Source organism: Macrotis lagotis, chromosome 1 (assembly GCF_037893015.1).
Source record: "Macrotis lagotis isolate mMagLag1 chromosome 1, bilby.v1.9.chrom.fasta, whole genome shotgun sequence".
Taxonomy (NCBI): domain Eukaryota; kingdom Metazoa; phylum Chordata; class Mammalia; order Peramelemorphia; family Peramelidae; genus Macrotis; species Macrotis lagotis.
The window spans coordinates 324,658,466-324,676,926 of record NC_133658.1 but is presented as its reverse complement, the minus strand read 5'-3'; the positions used below and the strand labels follow the sequence as shown (position 1 = coordinate 324,676,926).

Genomic DNA, 18,461 nt, shown 5'->3' with positions numbered 1-18,461 from the left:
AAGGTCAAAACTATTTTTATCATAATGCTAAGATGATTTCATTTTTATATGTAAATTTTGATAAATATAACCCCACAAACAAAAGCACTTTGGGAGGGGATTCTCAAAAATTCTTAAGAGTGTGAAGGGATCCTGAAATCAAAAGAATTTGAGAACTATTGCATTTCAGGAATGAAATAGCAAATCCTATCCCTAACTCTGTTTCCTCACAACTTCCTGGTAAGAAAGGTAAAGGCAAGAGTATACTCTATTTTATAGATGAGGAGACTGAGGTTACCTTTGTAAATTAAAAAAAAATTTTTTTATTGATTTGTTTGTTTTATTTTTCCCAATTACATGCAAAGATAGTTTTCAACATTCATCCTTTCACAAACTCTTGAGTTATGCATTTTTCTAGTACTCTTCCTTCCCCTCTCCCCACCATGGCAGCTACTTATCTGATATAGGTTATACAAGTAAAGTTGAGTTTGAAAGAAGAATTAGAACTAAAAGGGGGGGGGGGAAAGTCTTGAGAAAGAAAGAAAAAAAACCATAAAAGAAGTTTAAAAAAGTGAACATAGTATATACTTTGCTCTGCATTAAGTTGCTATAGGTTTTTCCTTTTCCCTTTGGATATGGATGGCATTTTCCATAACATTACCTGTGTAATTTTGGAAAATTACTTTCCCTTTCTTGTCCTTAGTTTTCTCATCTTTAAAATTGAGGTGTGAAACCAAATGAATTTTTGGGCCCCTTCCAAATTCTGATTTGCCTCATGTCTTGTGGCTAGTAAATGGCAGACTTGGGGCTCTCAATTAGACTCATAGTCCTTCCTCTGCATTCTAGCTGGTGAGTTCCTTGGGCAAGTGGTTTATGTTTTAGGTTTACAAATCACTTTCCTTAAAACAACTCTCTAAAATAAGAGAGTTCAAGGATTATAGTTTCTGTTTTACAGAGGAGGAAGTTGTGGCTTAGAGAGAAGTGAAAAACAGGGACTTTACTGTAAACAAAAGCCCAGATCAGAGCTAGTATTAGAACTTGAGTCCTGACTCCAACTCCATGGTTCTGTCCATCATAACAGAACGATATAGCATGATACTTCATTTGTCATGCTGAAAGGTCTCCCCAAAAAAGGAGTAGAGTTGTAGTTTCCTAGTCTCCAAGAAGTTCCAAACATAGCATTGTTGATGAAAATATGGGAGCATGAGGACTAAGATTTAGAGAGCAGGAGAAACTACCTAAGAGAGAAAAATCAAGGTGCATATATAATTGCCTTTCATCCAGTGTCCTGGGAAGAAAGAGGAGCCAGGTAGTAGTGATAGGAGTGGCAGGTGTCCTTCTTGTGAAGATGAAAGGTAGCTTTCATCTTCTTTCCTGAGAGGAAGTAGGTGTGACTTCTGGTAGACCATAGGACTTTCTTTGTCTCATCTTCTACTTAAACAGGTTTGTTGTTACTAGCAAATGTGATGATAATAATGAGGAGGAGGATAACAACAATAATGATAACTAATATTTATATAAAGTTTACATTGGGCCAGACACTATGCTAAGTGCTTTACAATTATTATCTCATTTGATTCTCACAACAACCCTGGGAGGAAGGAACTATAATTATTACCCCTATTTTACAGAAGAGAAAATTGAGGCAAACAGATCAGTTAACTGACTTGCCTGAAGTCACATAACTATGAAGTGTCTGAGGCTGGATTTTTCTGACCTGGCTCTGGGGTTCACAGTACCATCAGCTGCTTTTAATGGGTGGAAACAGTACCATAAACTGGAAGGCATTGAATTGGTCCCCAGGAGACCTGGGTTCTAGTCCTGGCCCTATCACTAATTAGTTATGAGACTTTGAGCACATCTTATCTAAACCATCTAAATGGCATATGTGCACTTCATGCATACATGTACTTTGTACATATTGATGAACCTCTGGATGATCAGTTCTCAAAATGCCCTCTAAGGGAGGGCTCATATGAAACAGTGAAAAATTCCAAAGCTTGTGTTGGAAGGGTTTCTCAGGTGATACTAAAGTGAGTCTATCTCCTCAGAGCAAGTATTGATTCACATAAGGAGTGTTTTCTGGGTAAGTTCTTTAGGGCAAGCCAGAGTGGTGTGGGATGAACCCAGGCTTTAAGTACGACCTTGGGCAAGTCATTTCATCTCTTTGGGTTTCAGTTTCCTGTGCTGGAAACCAAGACATTTGTATTAGATGATTTCTAAGGTCTCTCCTGCCTATAACATTCTTTAACCTGTATTGTAACATTAAATCCTCAGCTACAATTTCATTTTCTACTAGAAACCTTTCCTAACGCTCTTTAATTTTAGTGCCTTCCCTCTATTAATTACTTCAAATTAATTCTGTACATGACTTTCTTTTCTGTTTGTCCTCTCACCTCCCCTACCCTCTCCTCCAGATTGTAAGTTCCTTGAGGGCAGGGATGATCATTTGCCTCTTTTTGTATCCTTAGCACCTAGCACAGTATATGTAATAAACAGATGGAGTATGTAGTAATCATTTAGTAGATGCTTAATAAATGTTGATCCATTGATTTTAAGCATTTTTTCTAGCTCTGATGGTCTGTGTTCCAAGATGAATTTTTCTAGGGGTCCCTTCCAGCTCTAACATTACATGAGTACATGGAGTAGTTACTTTAGAGTTGAGGTACAGTCCTTGGGAGCAGGGATTATTTCACCCTATGTAGTTATATTGCAAATGTCAAGCATAGTGCCTGGCACCTGGTAGGGACTTAATGAAAATCTGTTGTCTGATTGACAGGAAATGGAAAGGCCTATCTGCTCCATTCCTTGGTTCCTCCACTCTTTGTCTCTATTTACAATTGAGCTTCTCAGCCTTCAGTATTTCCTAGAGAAAAATTCTGAGAGTTTTTTTCTGTTTCTGCATAAGTAGACTCACCCATGTACTTTCCTCACTCCTTCCCGCTCCAACTAGCCCAGGATGGCACCAGTCCAGATCACACAGCTTACATCTGATGAGGCAGCTCAAAGTATTTCCCATTGGGTCATTTGACCAATATTTTGTTTTCAAAACTCAAGAGTCATATGATGTGTTAACTTTTTGAGCATCTAAAAAATGACAAGAAGGGGAGGAGTTGGGCCTGAATGGGTACCCTTTGAAGAACTAGGACTATGAAACATAGTGAAGACTCTCAAAGGGATTATTATTTTTTCAAAAACTAATGGGCTTGGTCTTTCAGGATGGACTTCCCTTTCCTCTCACCCCTCCCTTTCCTCTGAGACCTGGTCTGTCTGTTGCTCTTTTGGCCTGGAATTATATAGGACTGTTATTTTCAGTTTCTCCTGTGGCATTTGTATTAACTGTGTCATCATCAGACTTTGTTCCTCTGCATTCATTCATTCAACCAACAATTCAATTCAATAAGCCTTTATGTGGTACCTACTATGTGTAAAATGCTGAGGCTCTGGGAATACAAGTATAAAAACTGACATAATCCCTGCCTTCAAATAATTTCCACTTTAATTGGAGGAGATGTAATGGGTATCATGGAATAAACCTGTTTGCTGTGAGTCTGGGGTGTGAAATCATCTTCCCAGAAATAGTCTCAGAAATCAGAGAAATATAGCCTGCAAGACTGTAAATACAGACTCAGTCTGATTCCATCTTAAAGAGAGGCCTCCACTGCCGTAGGCCTACATTTCCATCCAGTCATATGAAATAAAACTAGAAACCTTCTATTCCACCAAGAGAGCAGCTCAGTGGTAAAGTGGATAAAATACTAAACTTGGAATCAGAATTAGACCTGCTTTCAAATGCAGCCTCAGACACATAACTAGCTGTGTGACCCCTGGGCAAGTCACTCAATCCTATTTGCCTCAGTTCTTCATCTGTTAAATGAGCTGGAGACGGAAACAGCAAACCACTCCAGTATCTCTGCTAAGAAAACCCCAAACGGGGTCATAAAGAATTGGGCATGATTGTTCAAACAACAAAACCCCACTGAGACAGTCTACAAGGGTTTTCTGACCTAATCTAGAGCATCTCCAAAGTTACTTCAACTTTAAGATATTCTCCCCCCTTCAGTCTCCAAATTGCCTGACAGCTTTTCCCATTACTCAACTTCTAAAAGAAGGAAAGTTGCTGAGCAATCTCACCTGAGAGGCTCCTTTTGTCACCTGTTCTGAAGCTGTGTCAAACCCTCTATATGTGAGTATTTCTATTCTGTAGAGTTGCTAGTCACCTGGCAACTGTCCATCAGCTTATTTGAATTAAACTTACCTTCCAGCCTGGCCTCTTGATTTATTGACCTTGAGTCCGCTAGATTTAGATGGGAGGAATTATTTTCCTGGAGATCTTAGGATCTCTGGCCTGAGGAATTCCCCAATGGTACATAAATAACTAGGAGCCAAGCTAGAATGTAATCAGAGCAAAGGAGAGTTCTGTACAAAGTGCTCCAGAAAAATGTGAGAGGAAACCTTTGTGGAGGAGGCTGTGTCTCAGTTGATCCTTAAAGGAAGAGAAGTACTTCAACAGGTGGAAATAAAGACAAGAATACATTTTAAGTCATGGAAACTGGGCTATGTAAAGCTGCAGAGGCAGGGTAGGGCAGGTTAAGATAAAATAACAGATAGCAGTGTAGTTTGAATAGAATATAGAGTGTATAAAAGAGAATTGTGTGAGGGGAGATTGGAAAGGTAGGCTGGAGCTGAATTGTAGAGAGTCTTAAATGCCAGGCCAAGAAGTCTCTATTTTATTCTCTGAGTGATAGAGAGGCACTGATGTTTTTTGATCAGAGGAGTAAAACATTCAAGCCTGTGCATTAAGAAAGTTATACTAGTAGCCTTGTGAAGAATCCAAGAATAGCAGAGACACCTTAAGATTCAGGAAGACCAGTTAAGAGGATATTGAGGAGCTTAGGGGAGAGGTGATAAGGACTTGGATTAGCAGAAAGTGGTAGAAGTGGAAAGAAGAGACAGGATGTGTGACAATTATTGTGAGAAATTGATAGATATTGGAAGCTGTGGACATATACACCATGACAGAGAGGGAGCAAGACAAGGGACCCTGACATTTGTTCTAGGGCTTATTCAAATACATCTTTGATCTTGGTTTCCCCTTAATTGAATCAGTATGTCCCCCATCAAAGACTTCCCACCTTTGAGATTCTGGACCTTTTATTCCCACATAATGCCCAATATGGCAGAGGCTTTATTTACTTCCCCCTTCTGCACCTCACAGTAGCAAAGATGCCATTGGAGCACTCTGGGCTGTCTACTCTCTTCCCTTAACCCATGGCAGCTCATCTTCTTTTCCTATTATGCATTTTCCTGATGATCTCTTTTATTCTTTTTCCTCTTTGAAGTTTCACCTTGGTTTTCTGTTTCAGGTTGCTTATGCTTTTGCTTCTGGAGACTATTTAGTGTTCCATATCTCACCAAATGTTGGTAATAAAAAGATGGACCTTTGTTTCTAGAAAGAGCTTGGGCCTTAAAGATGCATATCAATTTTCTGAAAACAATGCAACCCATTCCTCTCTTGTTTAATTCTGGACTCAGTTTATCCATTTGTATTGATTGATAAGTCATAAGGACATAAACTGGGACAGGCTCCACAGATTGTCCATCTGACCACATGACTTAAACTGTCTTAAACAAGTCAGTTGTTTTTTAAGTTATGTTCCAACTCTTTTTAGCCCAGTTTGGGATTTTCTTAACAAAGCTACTGGAGTAGTTTGCCATTTCCTTCTCCAGTTCATTTTACAGATGAGGAAACTGAGGCAAACAGGGTTAAGTACTTGGCCAGGGTCACATAGTAAATCTGAGGCTAGATCTGAAATCAGGAAGAAAACTCTTTCTGAGTCCAGGCCCTTCATTTTATCCACTGAGCCACTTAGCTGCTCCAGTCTGGGCAATAGTTATCCTTTATTCACTTTATTCACATGGTCAGGTCAAATTGTTTTGAAGGGTAATAGATCTCTTCCAAGAGGCTTAGCAGTATTGCAGTGATCAGAATAGTGTCATCTGTAAAAAAGAACATTTGGGGGGACTCCTTTATTCACAGGTAATCTTTCCAATTTGAGCCAGAGTTTTGATGGGATTAGAAAGTTTAGAGAGGGGGCAGCTAGGTTGCGTAGTGGATAAAGCACCAGACCTGGAGTCAGGAGGACCTGGGTTCAAATGCAGTCTCAGACACTTAATAATTACCTAGCTGTGTGGCCTTGGGCAAGCCACTTAACTCCGTTTGCCTTGCAAAATAAAAGAAAGTTTAGAGAGAAGGTATTATCTCAGCATCTTTTTTAGCTAGGACTAGAAAAGTGATCTTGTTTTGAAAGGAATTATAATAATTATGATGATGATGATTATAAAATCTCTTAATGTTTGTAAAATGCTTTACCAACATTATCTTATTTAATCCTCACAATAGTTTTAGGAGATAGGTGCTATTAATACCTCCAATTTCAGTTGAGGAAATTGAGGCAGACAGACTTTTAAGTCACACAGTTGGTGTATGAGGCAGAATTTGAACTCAACTCTTTGTGACTCCCAAATTTAGCACTCTATCCAATGAATCACCTAGCTGCCTCGATCACCAAAAGAACAAATGCAGACAAGAGAATGAGGACGAGGATATATATATCATATCCCCTTATTAGACTCATGAAGGCAGGGAATATGTTATGTCTAATCTTTGTTTCTCCCTTGATATCAAATATAATGTTGCACACACAGTAAGCACTTAATAAACTTTTATTAAGTTGAATTGACAGAGTCTTGAGAAATGTCCAAATTTAGAGAGATCTAACAAAAGAGAAAAGGAGCAGTCAGAGAAGCCTCAGGGTAAGGTAGAGTCCCAGAAATCAAGGCAGGAGAAGTTTAGTTATAGGGCTGAGGAGGGAGAACAAAACTCTAAAATCTGGGGAAGGGAATTCACGTTTATATAGTACCTGCTAAGAACTGAGCACTGTACTAAAAAGATCTTTACAACCTGGGAAATAGGAGCTGTTATTAGCTCCATCATACAGTCGGGAAAACTGAGGCAAATTGAGGTTTAACAGTTAATCAACTTGTTTAAGATCACATAGCTAGTAAGTATCTGAGACTGGATTTGAACTTAGGTCTTTCTGACTCCAGACCTAGTATTCTTTTATCCACAGCACCACCAGCTGCCTCATCTAACACAGATGCTTATTTTATTGGTCTTTCTAAGAAATTTGAGGGGGTCTTATTTAAGACAGAGCTCTAAGAGCATCTATAGTTTTCATTCCTGGAATATAATATATTCTAAAATAATTTTTCTTTTTTTAAAAAAGGAAAAAACCCACAACCATAGTCCTTAATTCCTCAAAGACAACTGGGTTTCATTTCACAGTTTTTTAAAAGAATTTTGGAAACATTTCTTCTTAGCACTCAAAGATGACAGACTGGCTCCCTTTTGCTGGGCCATTCCTTTGAATCATCTGATTCAAAGAATATGAAAGTTTATCAGAGGGGGTTTGAGGTGGAGGAGTGTGCCTGTCTTTTATGACAATCTTGTTCATAGTGTTCATCTGATATTTCCTCTGAAGTTTCAGTAGAATTTTCTGAATACTTTGATTGCCTTAAGTTGGGCCTAGACCTCCTCAGAACATCAGGGCTGTTAATTGATGGATTTGGAAGCTGAGAATTTGGAATTCCATTCCATTCAATGAGCATTTAAGTGCAAATGCTGGTCAAGATATAAAGCCTCAAATTCTACTCAAGGAGCTTGTCATCTGTCTTGGGAGAAAACTGTGTATATAAATGATTAGAGTACCCTGATAAAAAAAAACCCTTATTGTTGTCCTCCTGAACTATTTTTCACTAATTTCCTATGAGATCTTCCTCCCTCCCATCTAGGCCTCATACCAGTGCTAGGATGATCTTTTTTATGTACTGAACTGATTGTGCCTCTTCTGCTCATTAAACTTCAATAGCTCCTTATTACCCATCATGTAAAATTTATTCTTCCTTCTGGCATTCCATTTGGAACCCTGCTACCCTTGTGTTGCTCTTGGAATACACCCTGCTTTTCTGTCTTCATCCATGTCTAGCTTTGCCTACTTCCTGACCCTTTCACCTCATGAAATTCTTTTTTTTTTTTTAGGTTTTTGCAAGGCAAATGGGGTTAAGTGGCTTGCCCAAGGCCACACAGCTAGGCAATTATTAAGTGTCTGAGACCCGATTTGAACCCAGGTACTCCTGACTCCAAGGCCGGTGCTTTATCCACTATGCCACCTAGCCGCCCCATCACCTCATGAAATTCTTAACCATCCTCTCAGAGTCAGCTCAGAAGTCACCCCTTCCATGAAACCTTCCCTGCTCTTATGACATTTTTTCTTGAGACTCCCTTAACGTGTATTTTTGTACTTAGGTAATATTATGCATCATACTTATTGGTATTGGTATCTAGATCATAAACTTCATGAAGGTGGGGTCTAGATCATAGCTGAACTTTTTATCTCTATCATAGCCTAGCCCATGCTCTGAAAGCAATAGACATTTAATAAGTATTTGAAATAATTGTAATTTTTTAAAAATTTTTGTAAGGCAATGGTGTTAAGTGGCTTGCCCAAGGCCACACGGCTAGGTAATTATTAAGTGTCTGAGGCCATATTTGAACTCAGGTGCTCCTGACTCCAGGGCTGGTGCTCTATCCACTGTGCCACCTAGCCGCCCCCAGAAATAATTGTAATTTAAGGGATAATGAAACCTATACAAAGGAGAGATACATCCAAAGATATATGAGGAATTTGAAGGGGTACAAAAGTCAGGAAAAGTTTTGGAAGAGATGGCACATATTTTGGGCCTTTAAACAAGGGAGAGATTTCAAAAGACAGAAATGGGTTGAGAAGACTTTGGAGAAGGAGTATTACTCAGTTTTGCTGGAATGTTTCAATATATATAGAAAGACTTAAAAAAGTAGTCATATTGTGGAGGACTGTGAAAACTTTGAATTCTAGGAACAGAAATCTGTACTTTAAGCAGGGAAATGACATGATCTGAACCTGTATACTAGTTTCCATGGATCCTTGAATTATTTACTGTGTAGTAGTTTTCTTTCACAAAATCTTTGATTGCTATGTACCAAGTCTTTTCTTAAATTTGGTAGCCTGTGATTTATGGATAATATTTGTGCAGAGCCCAAATCTGCCCACAGATCTTTGACTGAAATAATGCCAGTTGAGGTTTTCTTAAAAAGGCCAATAAAACAAGTATCTGTCTCAAATTTCAGAATTGTACTCATCTCCTCAGCTACAAGACACAACCAAGGGGAAATCTTATTGATTTGGAGTATTGTTGAAAAGACTAGGAAGCAGGAATATGGTGTGAAACCTAAAATATCGTAATGGTTGTACAGAAAATGGAGAGAAAGGAATATGTGAAAAATATTATGGAGCTGGGATTAATAAGATTTGGCAACCAATTTGATGTAAAGAGAAGAGAAAAGTCAAAGATGAGCCTGAGTGACTGAGAAAATGATGAGACCATCGTCTAATTAGGAAAGGGCAGTTTAGTGGGAGGGAAGGAAGATTTAGTTTTAGATCTATTGATTTTGGTGTGCCAGTGGAATATCCAGGAGTCAACTGGACATAGAAGACTGGACTCTAGGGAGAGGTTGAAAGTAAAGAAAGATGTTTAGGGTCATTTATAGAGGAGATGGTGGAAATTGCTGCTTCATTCAGGTCAATAACCTTCTTTCTCGGTCTTTGAACATTATGTGGGTATTATTGGTACAGACAGTAGGGATGGAACTTAGAAGCTTTAGACACATTCTATTCTGAGTGTCTTTGGCTACTTAATTTAAGTACTTGGATATAAGAGCTTAATATTTTGTAGAGCTGAAAGGTTTATTCTGTGAGAATGCTGGGCAGTGAACCATCTTTACATAAATTTTGTGGTGTTGGAAGTTAATTTGTATGGGGATTCAATTTAGGAGATGAATAATTGAAAATTTTAGAGGTATTGAAGAGTACAACTGGTTTCATATTCATATTCACCATATTTTTCATGGTGAGGTCAGTCAAGTATAAGCTTTGACAAGTGCTATCAAGCTAGAAAGTCTTTGAGTAATGACTCCTTTGTGTGCTATATGTCTGTCATGTGAGGGTGGGCCAACTTAACTCAAAGGGAGACAAGAGACTCATTGTAAGATTGGATGCTGGTTTTTAAAATTTTTTTTCTTCTTTCCATTTTTTCCTTCTGTCCTTTGTTATTTCCCTTGTACCTGCCTTCTTTCTTTCTATCCTCCCTTCCTTCATAAATTTCTTCCTTCCTATCCATAGGCATTCATGGATTGTCTTTTAAGGAATGGGGGATTAGGGTCATGGTCAATAAAGGGAGCACCTATATTAATGAGATAATAGATCTTTAAATTATTGACTAAGTATTATGTTTCTTTGATTTGAAAAATTTTTGATTGCTAATGTACTATAACTCTTCCTAAATGTGATAGAATATAATTTCCACAATCTTCTTGTAAACTCTAGAATTTTAGTAGCAAGGATAAAGTTTCCTGTGTCTCAGTCTTATAGACATACCTAATTATGACCAGCAAAACTTCATTAGCAGTGCCCTGTAGATGGCAGGATTGATTTTTTATTTTCTATTAATCCATATACTTCATTGAATCCACATCTCACCTAAGTGAAGATTCTCTCCAAGAGATCACAACCTGCATGTTTTCTAATCATTCCCTCTCATATTCTTTTATCGAGAATTCACCCAACACACTAAAAAACTTATGGATTTCTAAATATATTCTGTCACTACTACATTACATTGGTGCATGTTAAGATATTATAGGTACTTTTTCAAAATAATCAAAGAACGTTTATAACCACTATAATTCAAATACTGAGTGCCTGTAGAACCTTGAATTATAAATATATTATTCTGCTCTCTCGCTATATGGCTGATCCAAATTTTTTTAGATCATACATTTCCTGGATGATGTCTTTTCTTCTTCTTTTTTTTTTAAGGTTTTTGCAAGGCAAATGGGGTTAAGTGGCTTGCCCAAGGCCACACAGCTAGGTAGTTACTAAGTATCTGAGACCGGATTTGAACCCAGATACTCCTGACTCCAGGGCCGGTGCTTTATCCACTGCACCACCTAGCCACCCCTTTTCTTCTTCTTAATAACAATTGACATCCATGTAGTGCTTTAAGGTTTACAAAGTGCTTCACAAACATAATTTCATTTGATCAGTCACAGTTTGAACCTGTTGTTGGAAAGGAGCAAGTGTGTGAACCATGTAATTTGTCTGCAAAGCCCTAAAAAATAGGACTGTTTTGTAAGAAGTGTCCTCAGTTAGAAAAAACTGCTTGAGCTGAATAGGCTCTTGGGTAAAAGGTCTTTTACCACAATCATCTTGGGAAGAGCCCAGGCTTTGGAGAGAGAATTCTTGGGTTTGAACCCAGGCTCAGCCCCTTACTGCCCAAATAAACTTGGGCAAGTCACAGGATTATAAGATCACAATGTCATATATTTAGAACTAGAAAGGGAACTTTAAAGATCCAAAAGATCTTTAATCATTTTTGTTTTGGGGACCCCTTGGGCAGTCTGGTGAAGCCTATGAACCCCTTCTCAGGATAATGTTTTAAAATTTATAAAATAAAATATATAAGATTACAAGGTGAACAAATTATATTAAAATAGAGTTATCATTGCATTTTAAAACACCAAACAAATTCCTGGATCCCAGGTTAAGACCTCCTGCTAGTCTGATTACCTCATTTTACAGATGAGGAAACTGAGATCAAGAGAAGTTAAGTGACATTTGCTCAAGATCACACAGGTAGCCAAAAAAAGAGTTTTAATTTGAACTAGGGATTTCTAAATCCAAATCCATTGCTGTTGTACTTTTTTTCTCCAGAGTCTTAGTTTAATTAACCGTAAAGTAGGGGTAATACTATTCAACCTGCTTTCTGAAGATTTGGGTAATAGGGTGTTTCTAAGTTGATCTGTCATTCTTCCTTGGTAGGTGAAGTAAAAGTAAGAATGTTAGAGGAAAATGAACCCAGGTCAGTTTTCAATAAAAAGACAGCTCAGTCTGGGATATAGAAGTTACTTAAAAAAGATTGGGAGGTCCTAGGAGAAATAGCCTAATTAATTTTGACCTCTCCCTCCCTTTTGAAAAAAGAATTACCAGTGGTTAAAAAAAAAGACAAAGGCCAAAAGAACCTCAGTATTCTTTTTGGGCTCCCAACAAGGTCTCTAGTTAAGCTACCAGATAAAATTGTAGTTATTAAACATCAAAGTTTTTGGCCAGTCATATAGATCCTTATACATAGTAGATAGTAAATGTTTATTGAATTAAATTAAATTGATTTGTTTTTGGCTTGAAAAGTTTTAAGCACTCTGGTCAAGTGTATATTAATTTCCTTACAAGTTTCTCTAGACCTAGTTTCTATTATTTCTTTCTTTAAAGGCAACTTGTGGCATTTTTTTTCTAAAAATTTCCCAAAATAAAGATTTTTGTATCTTATATTAGGATTTGGTCTTTTTATATTTTGTTTATATTTTTTCCAGTGGATTGAGTTTTTTCCCTTTGATCATCTTTGGAATGTCTCATAGACTTTGAATATAGATTTATAGAAACTTGTTACCCTTGAGATCATTTTATAAACATTGTAAACATGAGTTAGGAGCAACAGGATCTTACTATGCCTATGCTAACATAGTTAGGAAGTAGTGAAACTGGGTTTTGAGAATTGGTATCCTAACTCCAGATCCATTGTACATTCAATGCTGCCATTTTTTTTTTTATCTTAACTGCACTTCTAAGGCATTTTCATAGTGCAATACTGTTTTATGGTATTTCCTTAGAGCTCATACAGGACTTGCATGTTATTGAATTTGGACACTTTTGACTTTCTGGAGCTACTTTTTTGTTTTTGCATGGCTTGCTGAGAGCTTCTTACAGAGCTTCTCAGTTCATAGAATAGATATTATTGAGTCAAGGCAGATTTCATGAAGATGAAGACTGGAGGAGATTTTAGTCATTTGTCAGAAGAGGAGATAGCTTGTCAAATGAAGAATTAGATCTAGGAGACCAAATCTACAAACTCCACTAAAGGACGTCAGCTGAAATATTATCTGAATGTCACCTGCTGAGTCCAACCCCAAAGAATAGAACCAAATTGGAGTTCCCCTGATTTTCTAGCATGAGTGAAGCCTGTGTGTTATTGGCTATCTAATAGAACAGTTACCATCTTGACCTTCATTGCTCTCATGATGATGGCAGACTATCATCAAGGCAAGACCATTTTAAGAAGTTTAATTTGGAATAAATTTTCTTGTTCCAGTGAATCCTTGATCTCACTGGCATGGATCCTCTCTTCACCAACCAGTTAGTGAACATGTGTTTATCAAGCACTTCCTATGTGATGGACACTACGCTTGGCAACAGAGATACAAAAAAAGGCAGAAAGCAGAGTCTCTACTCTGAAGGAACATACAAACAGGTTTGAAAGAACATGCAGAGAACTAAGCAACCTCCATTCAGCTGTTAAAGGGATATTCTTAAAGTTCAGACAGCCTACTCAGTAAATTCCAATAATTCCCCATCATTTCCAGGATCAATCTCTTTGATATTCAAAGCCTCCTCCTAACTTTCCAGTCTAAATACACCTTGCCCTCAGTGAACTCTGTGATCCAGTGATACCATTCTCCCAGGTGTACCCTGAACCAGTTCTCCCAGTTGTACCTTGAACCAGATGCTCCATCTCCCTATTCTGGGCATTTTCATTGTCTGGAATGCTTTCCCTCCTTCCCTCCACTTCCTGGTAGTGCTGGCTTCCTTTACGTCCCAGATAAAATTCCACCTTCAACAGGAAATCTTTTTTGGATCTCCCACAATTTCAGGGTCTTCCCTTTGCTGATTATTTCTAGTATGTTCTGTATGTATGTAGGTTGTTTGCACCTGGTTGTTTGCATATTGTCTCTTTTATTAAGTTGTGAGCTGCCTTTTGTCTTTCTATGTATGTCTAGCACTTGCTCAAGATAGTAGCAATGGTAAATGCTTATAAATATTTATTGACTGACAAGCTATATAGCCAGGTCCTGACAAGTGTGAAAAATGAATCCTCTGAAGTGGTTGCAGGTATTTGACCTTACACTATTTGAAGTTTTAATTGTGTAAAATTCCAGCCTATTTGTAAAATACATTTAATTAACATGACTCCTTCAGGGATTTATTATTTGTATTAATTGGAACTTTATTGGACAAAGTATAATGGAAGGTTTTCTAAAGAGGTGGGCTTCCTGCAGAAGGTAAGAATTTTTCTGAGTTTGTCAGGAAGTCAGGAAGCTTAGATTCAGTGATAAGGAGGGAAAGCATTTCAGGCTGGGGGAAGTAAAATAAATATGAATGGGTCGATCACAGAATTTGTGGAGGGGACTAATGTAAAGATAGGAAGTGTCCAGGTTTTAAAAGGCTTTCACAAACCAAACTGAGCATTTTATATTCAATTATGGGAGTGATAAAGAACCCCCACTGGAGTTTGATGAGTGTGTGTGGGCTGGTGGTGATGGTTGGACCTGTATTTTAGGAAAATTTCTTTAGAGGAGAATGAATTAAAATTTTCTTTAGTGGAGAATGAATTAACATGGAGAGACACTTGAAGTAGGCAGACCAATTAGAAGGAGATTGAAATTGTTCAAGCAAGAGATGATGAACTTGAATTAAGGTGGTGACTTTGTGATTAGAGAAAAGAGGATTTACAATAGATATTCTGCAGGTAGAAATGACAAGCTTTGACAACCAATTGAATACATGGTTGAGTGTGAATAGTGAGCTAAGAATGATCATGAGATTGCAAGCCTTTGTGACTGGGAAGATGGTGGTGTCCTTAACAGTAATAGGAAAGTTTAAAAGAGGAGAGAGTTTGGAGGGAAAGATAATTCAGTACCCCTTAACATGTCATCTTTTGTGATTCTTATTCATATCTTTCTTTAAATCTCCCATTAAGGACCTACCTAGTGCATTGGAGACCTTCCTATTGTTTTTTCAAATTTTTTTGTAGCTAGTAATGCAGTACTTGAACTGTTCATCCATTATTCCTCTGTCTACTGTATGTGTGACCCACCTCTTTTTCTAATTGTACATCTCTTTGATGTCTTTAATATCCTTTCTTGCATATGAGCCATTTGGGGAAAAGAGGAAAATCATAGACAATTACTGCCTTCTTGAATAGATTCTCTGACCGCCACCATTTTTCAGTCCTTCCCAATACTGATTTGCTATCCTTTACACAAATACAAAGCATCTGATCCATGATACCACAGAATTATAGTTTTGGGCATGAAAGTTAGCTTAAAAGCCACTAAGTTTAATATTATTTGAGCAAGGACACCCTCTACAACATATCTAAAAAGTAGCTACCCAGCCTTTATTTGAAGAACCTCTAGTAAGGGGGGATACTCATTCTCTCCTTAGGGAGTTCATTCCATTTTGATATAAATATAATTATTAGTAAATGTTCCGCTATGTTCATCATAAATATTCTTTTCTTATTCTAGCCATTGCTCCTACTTGTGCTCTTGAGGCCCAAACAAAACAAGTTTAATTTGTCTTCTGCACAACAGTGATTCAGGTTCTAGAAGATAACAGTTGTTATCTCTCCCAGGACAGAAACATATCCAAACACACACACACACACACACACACACACACACACACACACAGAGAGTGATTGCTTCCTAAACCTAAATTGTTTTTTCAGGTAATCCTTATGTAGCATAATCTCATCTTTACTATTCTGGTCACCCTCTTCTGGCTGTTTTTTAGCTTGTTGGACCACAGAATTGAACAAAATATTCCCGATGTGGCCTGAGCAGGGTACAATACCTTTCTTATTGAAGCTTAAATTAATGTTAGTTTTTGGGCTGTATTGAGTTTGTGGTCTATTAAAACCTTCAGATTTTTTTTTAAGACTGACTCTTGTCTAGGAATGCCTTGTTCATCTTATATTTGTCAAAGTGATTAAAACATAAACATACATACCTCAATTATATGACTTTATGGTGATCTCTATAAAGTTGACCCATTTTAGGGTAAAAACATCACTTGTACAGAAATATTCATAGCAGCCCTGTTTGTGGTGGCAAAGAATTGGAAATCAAGTAAATGTCCTTCAGTTGGGGAATGGCTTAGCAAACTATGGTATATGTATGTCATGGAACACTGTTGTTTTATTAGAAACCAGGAGGAATGGGAATTCAGGGAAGCCTGGAGGGATTTGCATCAACTGATGCTGAGTGAGATGAACAGAACCAGAAAAACACTGTACACCCTAACAGCAACAAGGGGGTGATGATCAACCTTGATGGACTGGCTCATTGCATCAGTGCAACAATCAGGGACAATTTGGGGCTGTCTGCAATGGAGAATACCATCTGTATCCAGAGAAAGAATTGTGGAGTTTGAACAAAGACCAAAGGACTATTATCTTTAATTTAGAAAAAAAAACCCCTGATATCTTATTGTCTGATCTTGTTATCTCTATGATTTCTCTCTCATCACATTCAATTTGGATCAATGTATACCATGGAAACAATGTAAAGACTGACAAATTGCCTTCTGTGGGGGTGAGGGGGAGGGAGGAAAGATTAGGGGAAAAATTGTAAAACTCAAAATAAATAAAATATTTGAAAAAAAAGAGTTGACCCATTTTAGTCTGTTGTTGTTTTATGTTATTGCAATCCATTTGGGCTCAATTTTTACATGCCTTCCAATGTATCTGTTAGTCTTCCTGGTTTTATGTCAGATGTAAATTTCTTAAACATATCATGTATGACTTCATTCAAGTTATTGATAAAAACTATGAACTAGCAGAGTCATGGACAGATCCTTGAGAAACTCTACTGAAGACTTTTCTTCAAATTGATATTAAATCACTAATGTCAACTTTTCATGGCCATTCATTCAAATAACTTTAATTTCAAGTACCTTTGTCTAACCCATATCTCTTCATATTATCTGTGAGGGAATCATGAGAGCTTTATTCAAATACATAGGTTTACTATGTTGGTAGCATTCCATAATGTCAGTCTAGTAACTTTATCAAAAAAGGAAATGAGATTAGTTTGGCATTATTTGCTCTTCTAGCTTTTAGTGATCATTGCTTTCCTCTATTGATATGCTTAAACCATCCCTTTAATAATAAGTTCTAGAATTTTGTCAGAAATTACTTAAGCTCACTGACTTACAGTATATCAAATTCACTCTTTTATTATTATTATGATTATAGCAATAGTCTTTTCCAGTCCCGTGGTATTTTCTCTCATTTAAAGATCTTAATAATAATAATAATAATAATAATAATAATAATTTTTTCCCTTTTTAAAAATATGTATAAATAATATAGGCATATATCTATATATCTGTATATCTTATTTCTTCTGTTTATACACACTGAAACCTTCCTTGAAATGAAGAAAATTTTTAAAAAATTTGGTACAGCATTAGTGTCTGGTAGCAAATGTATTCTTTGATCATGAGTGATTGTTGCAGTCAAAAAAAGAGTTCAGCTATCCTTCAGCCTATACACAGACCCAGACAGAGGTGAGCAATGGAGTCTAAGTGTGGATAACTGCAAGGAGGCCTGTTTTATTATAACACTGTGTGAAGGGGAATAGTGTACAGTAAACCTAGAACAGTTGGCTAGAGCCAGAGTGTGAGGGTTTTAAATGCTAACCTGAGGGATCTGAATATTATCAGTGGCAGACTTGATGTGATCAAATTTGTGTTTCAGAAAGATTATATTGACCATTGGATCAAAAGCATTTTGGAAAAAGGAGATATTAAGAGACCCAATTAGAAGGCTATTGTAATAATCCAGATGAGGGGTTAGAAGGGCTTTATGGCTGAATGTTTGGAGGGAAGGGGACAGAGGCAGGAAATATTGTGAAGATAGAATCAATAAGATCTGGCAATGGATTGGCAGGTGAAAAAGGGAAAAGAGTCATTGATGATTCTGACTAGAAAAATGGTGATGCCCAGAATAGAAAAAGGAAAGTTCAGAGGAGAGTTACGTTTAGTATAGATGAGAATGGTGGGAAAAGATGATTTCCATTTTGAAAAGTTGAGTTTAGGATGGCTATTGGACTTCAGTTGGAGATGTCTAATAGACAGTTGAAGATTTGGCATTGGAGTTCAGTTAGAGATTAGGGTTGAATGTATAAATCTGGGAATCATCTGCAAAGAGATGATTGAAACCATTAGAATTTTAATGAGATCACTTAAGCGGGGCTCTGTAGAGAGAAGACAACCTGGAATGGAATATTGAGAGACTGTTATGCTTAGGAGAAGATGATTACCCAACAAAGAAGACTGAGGAGTCATAAAACAGGTAGAAGAACAAGGAGAGAGAATTGTCACAGAAACAGAGAAGAAAGAATATCAGGAGTGAAGAAAGTGCTTAACAGTGTCAAAGCTGAAGAGAAGTCAAGAAGAATGAGAGTTGAGAAAAGACCACTAGATTTA

The 18,461-nt window shown here is 37.3% G+C and overlaps 1 protein-coding gene across 6 annotated transcripts in view; it reads left to right on the top strand.

The window, feature by feature from the left end:
* The window catches only part of MVB12B (multivesicular body subunit 12B), a 322,603-nt gene that overhangs the window by 59,087 nt on the left and 245,055 nt on the right, over nt 1–18,461 (top strand). The window contains exon 1 of one of the 6 annotated variants that reach the window (XM_074211553.1): nt 12,446–13,440. The exons of the other annotated variants lie outside the window; for them this stretch is intronic. Coding sequence (XP_074067654.1) covers nt 13,303–13,440 — 138 coding nt within the window. The 5' untranslated portion in view covers nt 12,446–13,302. Of the gene's footprint in view, nt 1–12,445; nt 13,441–18,461 lie in introns of those variants that run through there. 6 annotated transcript variants of the gene reach the window in all.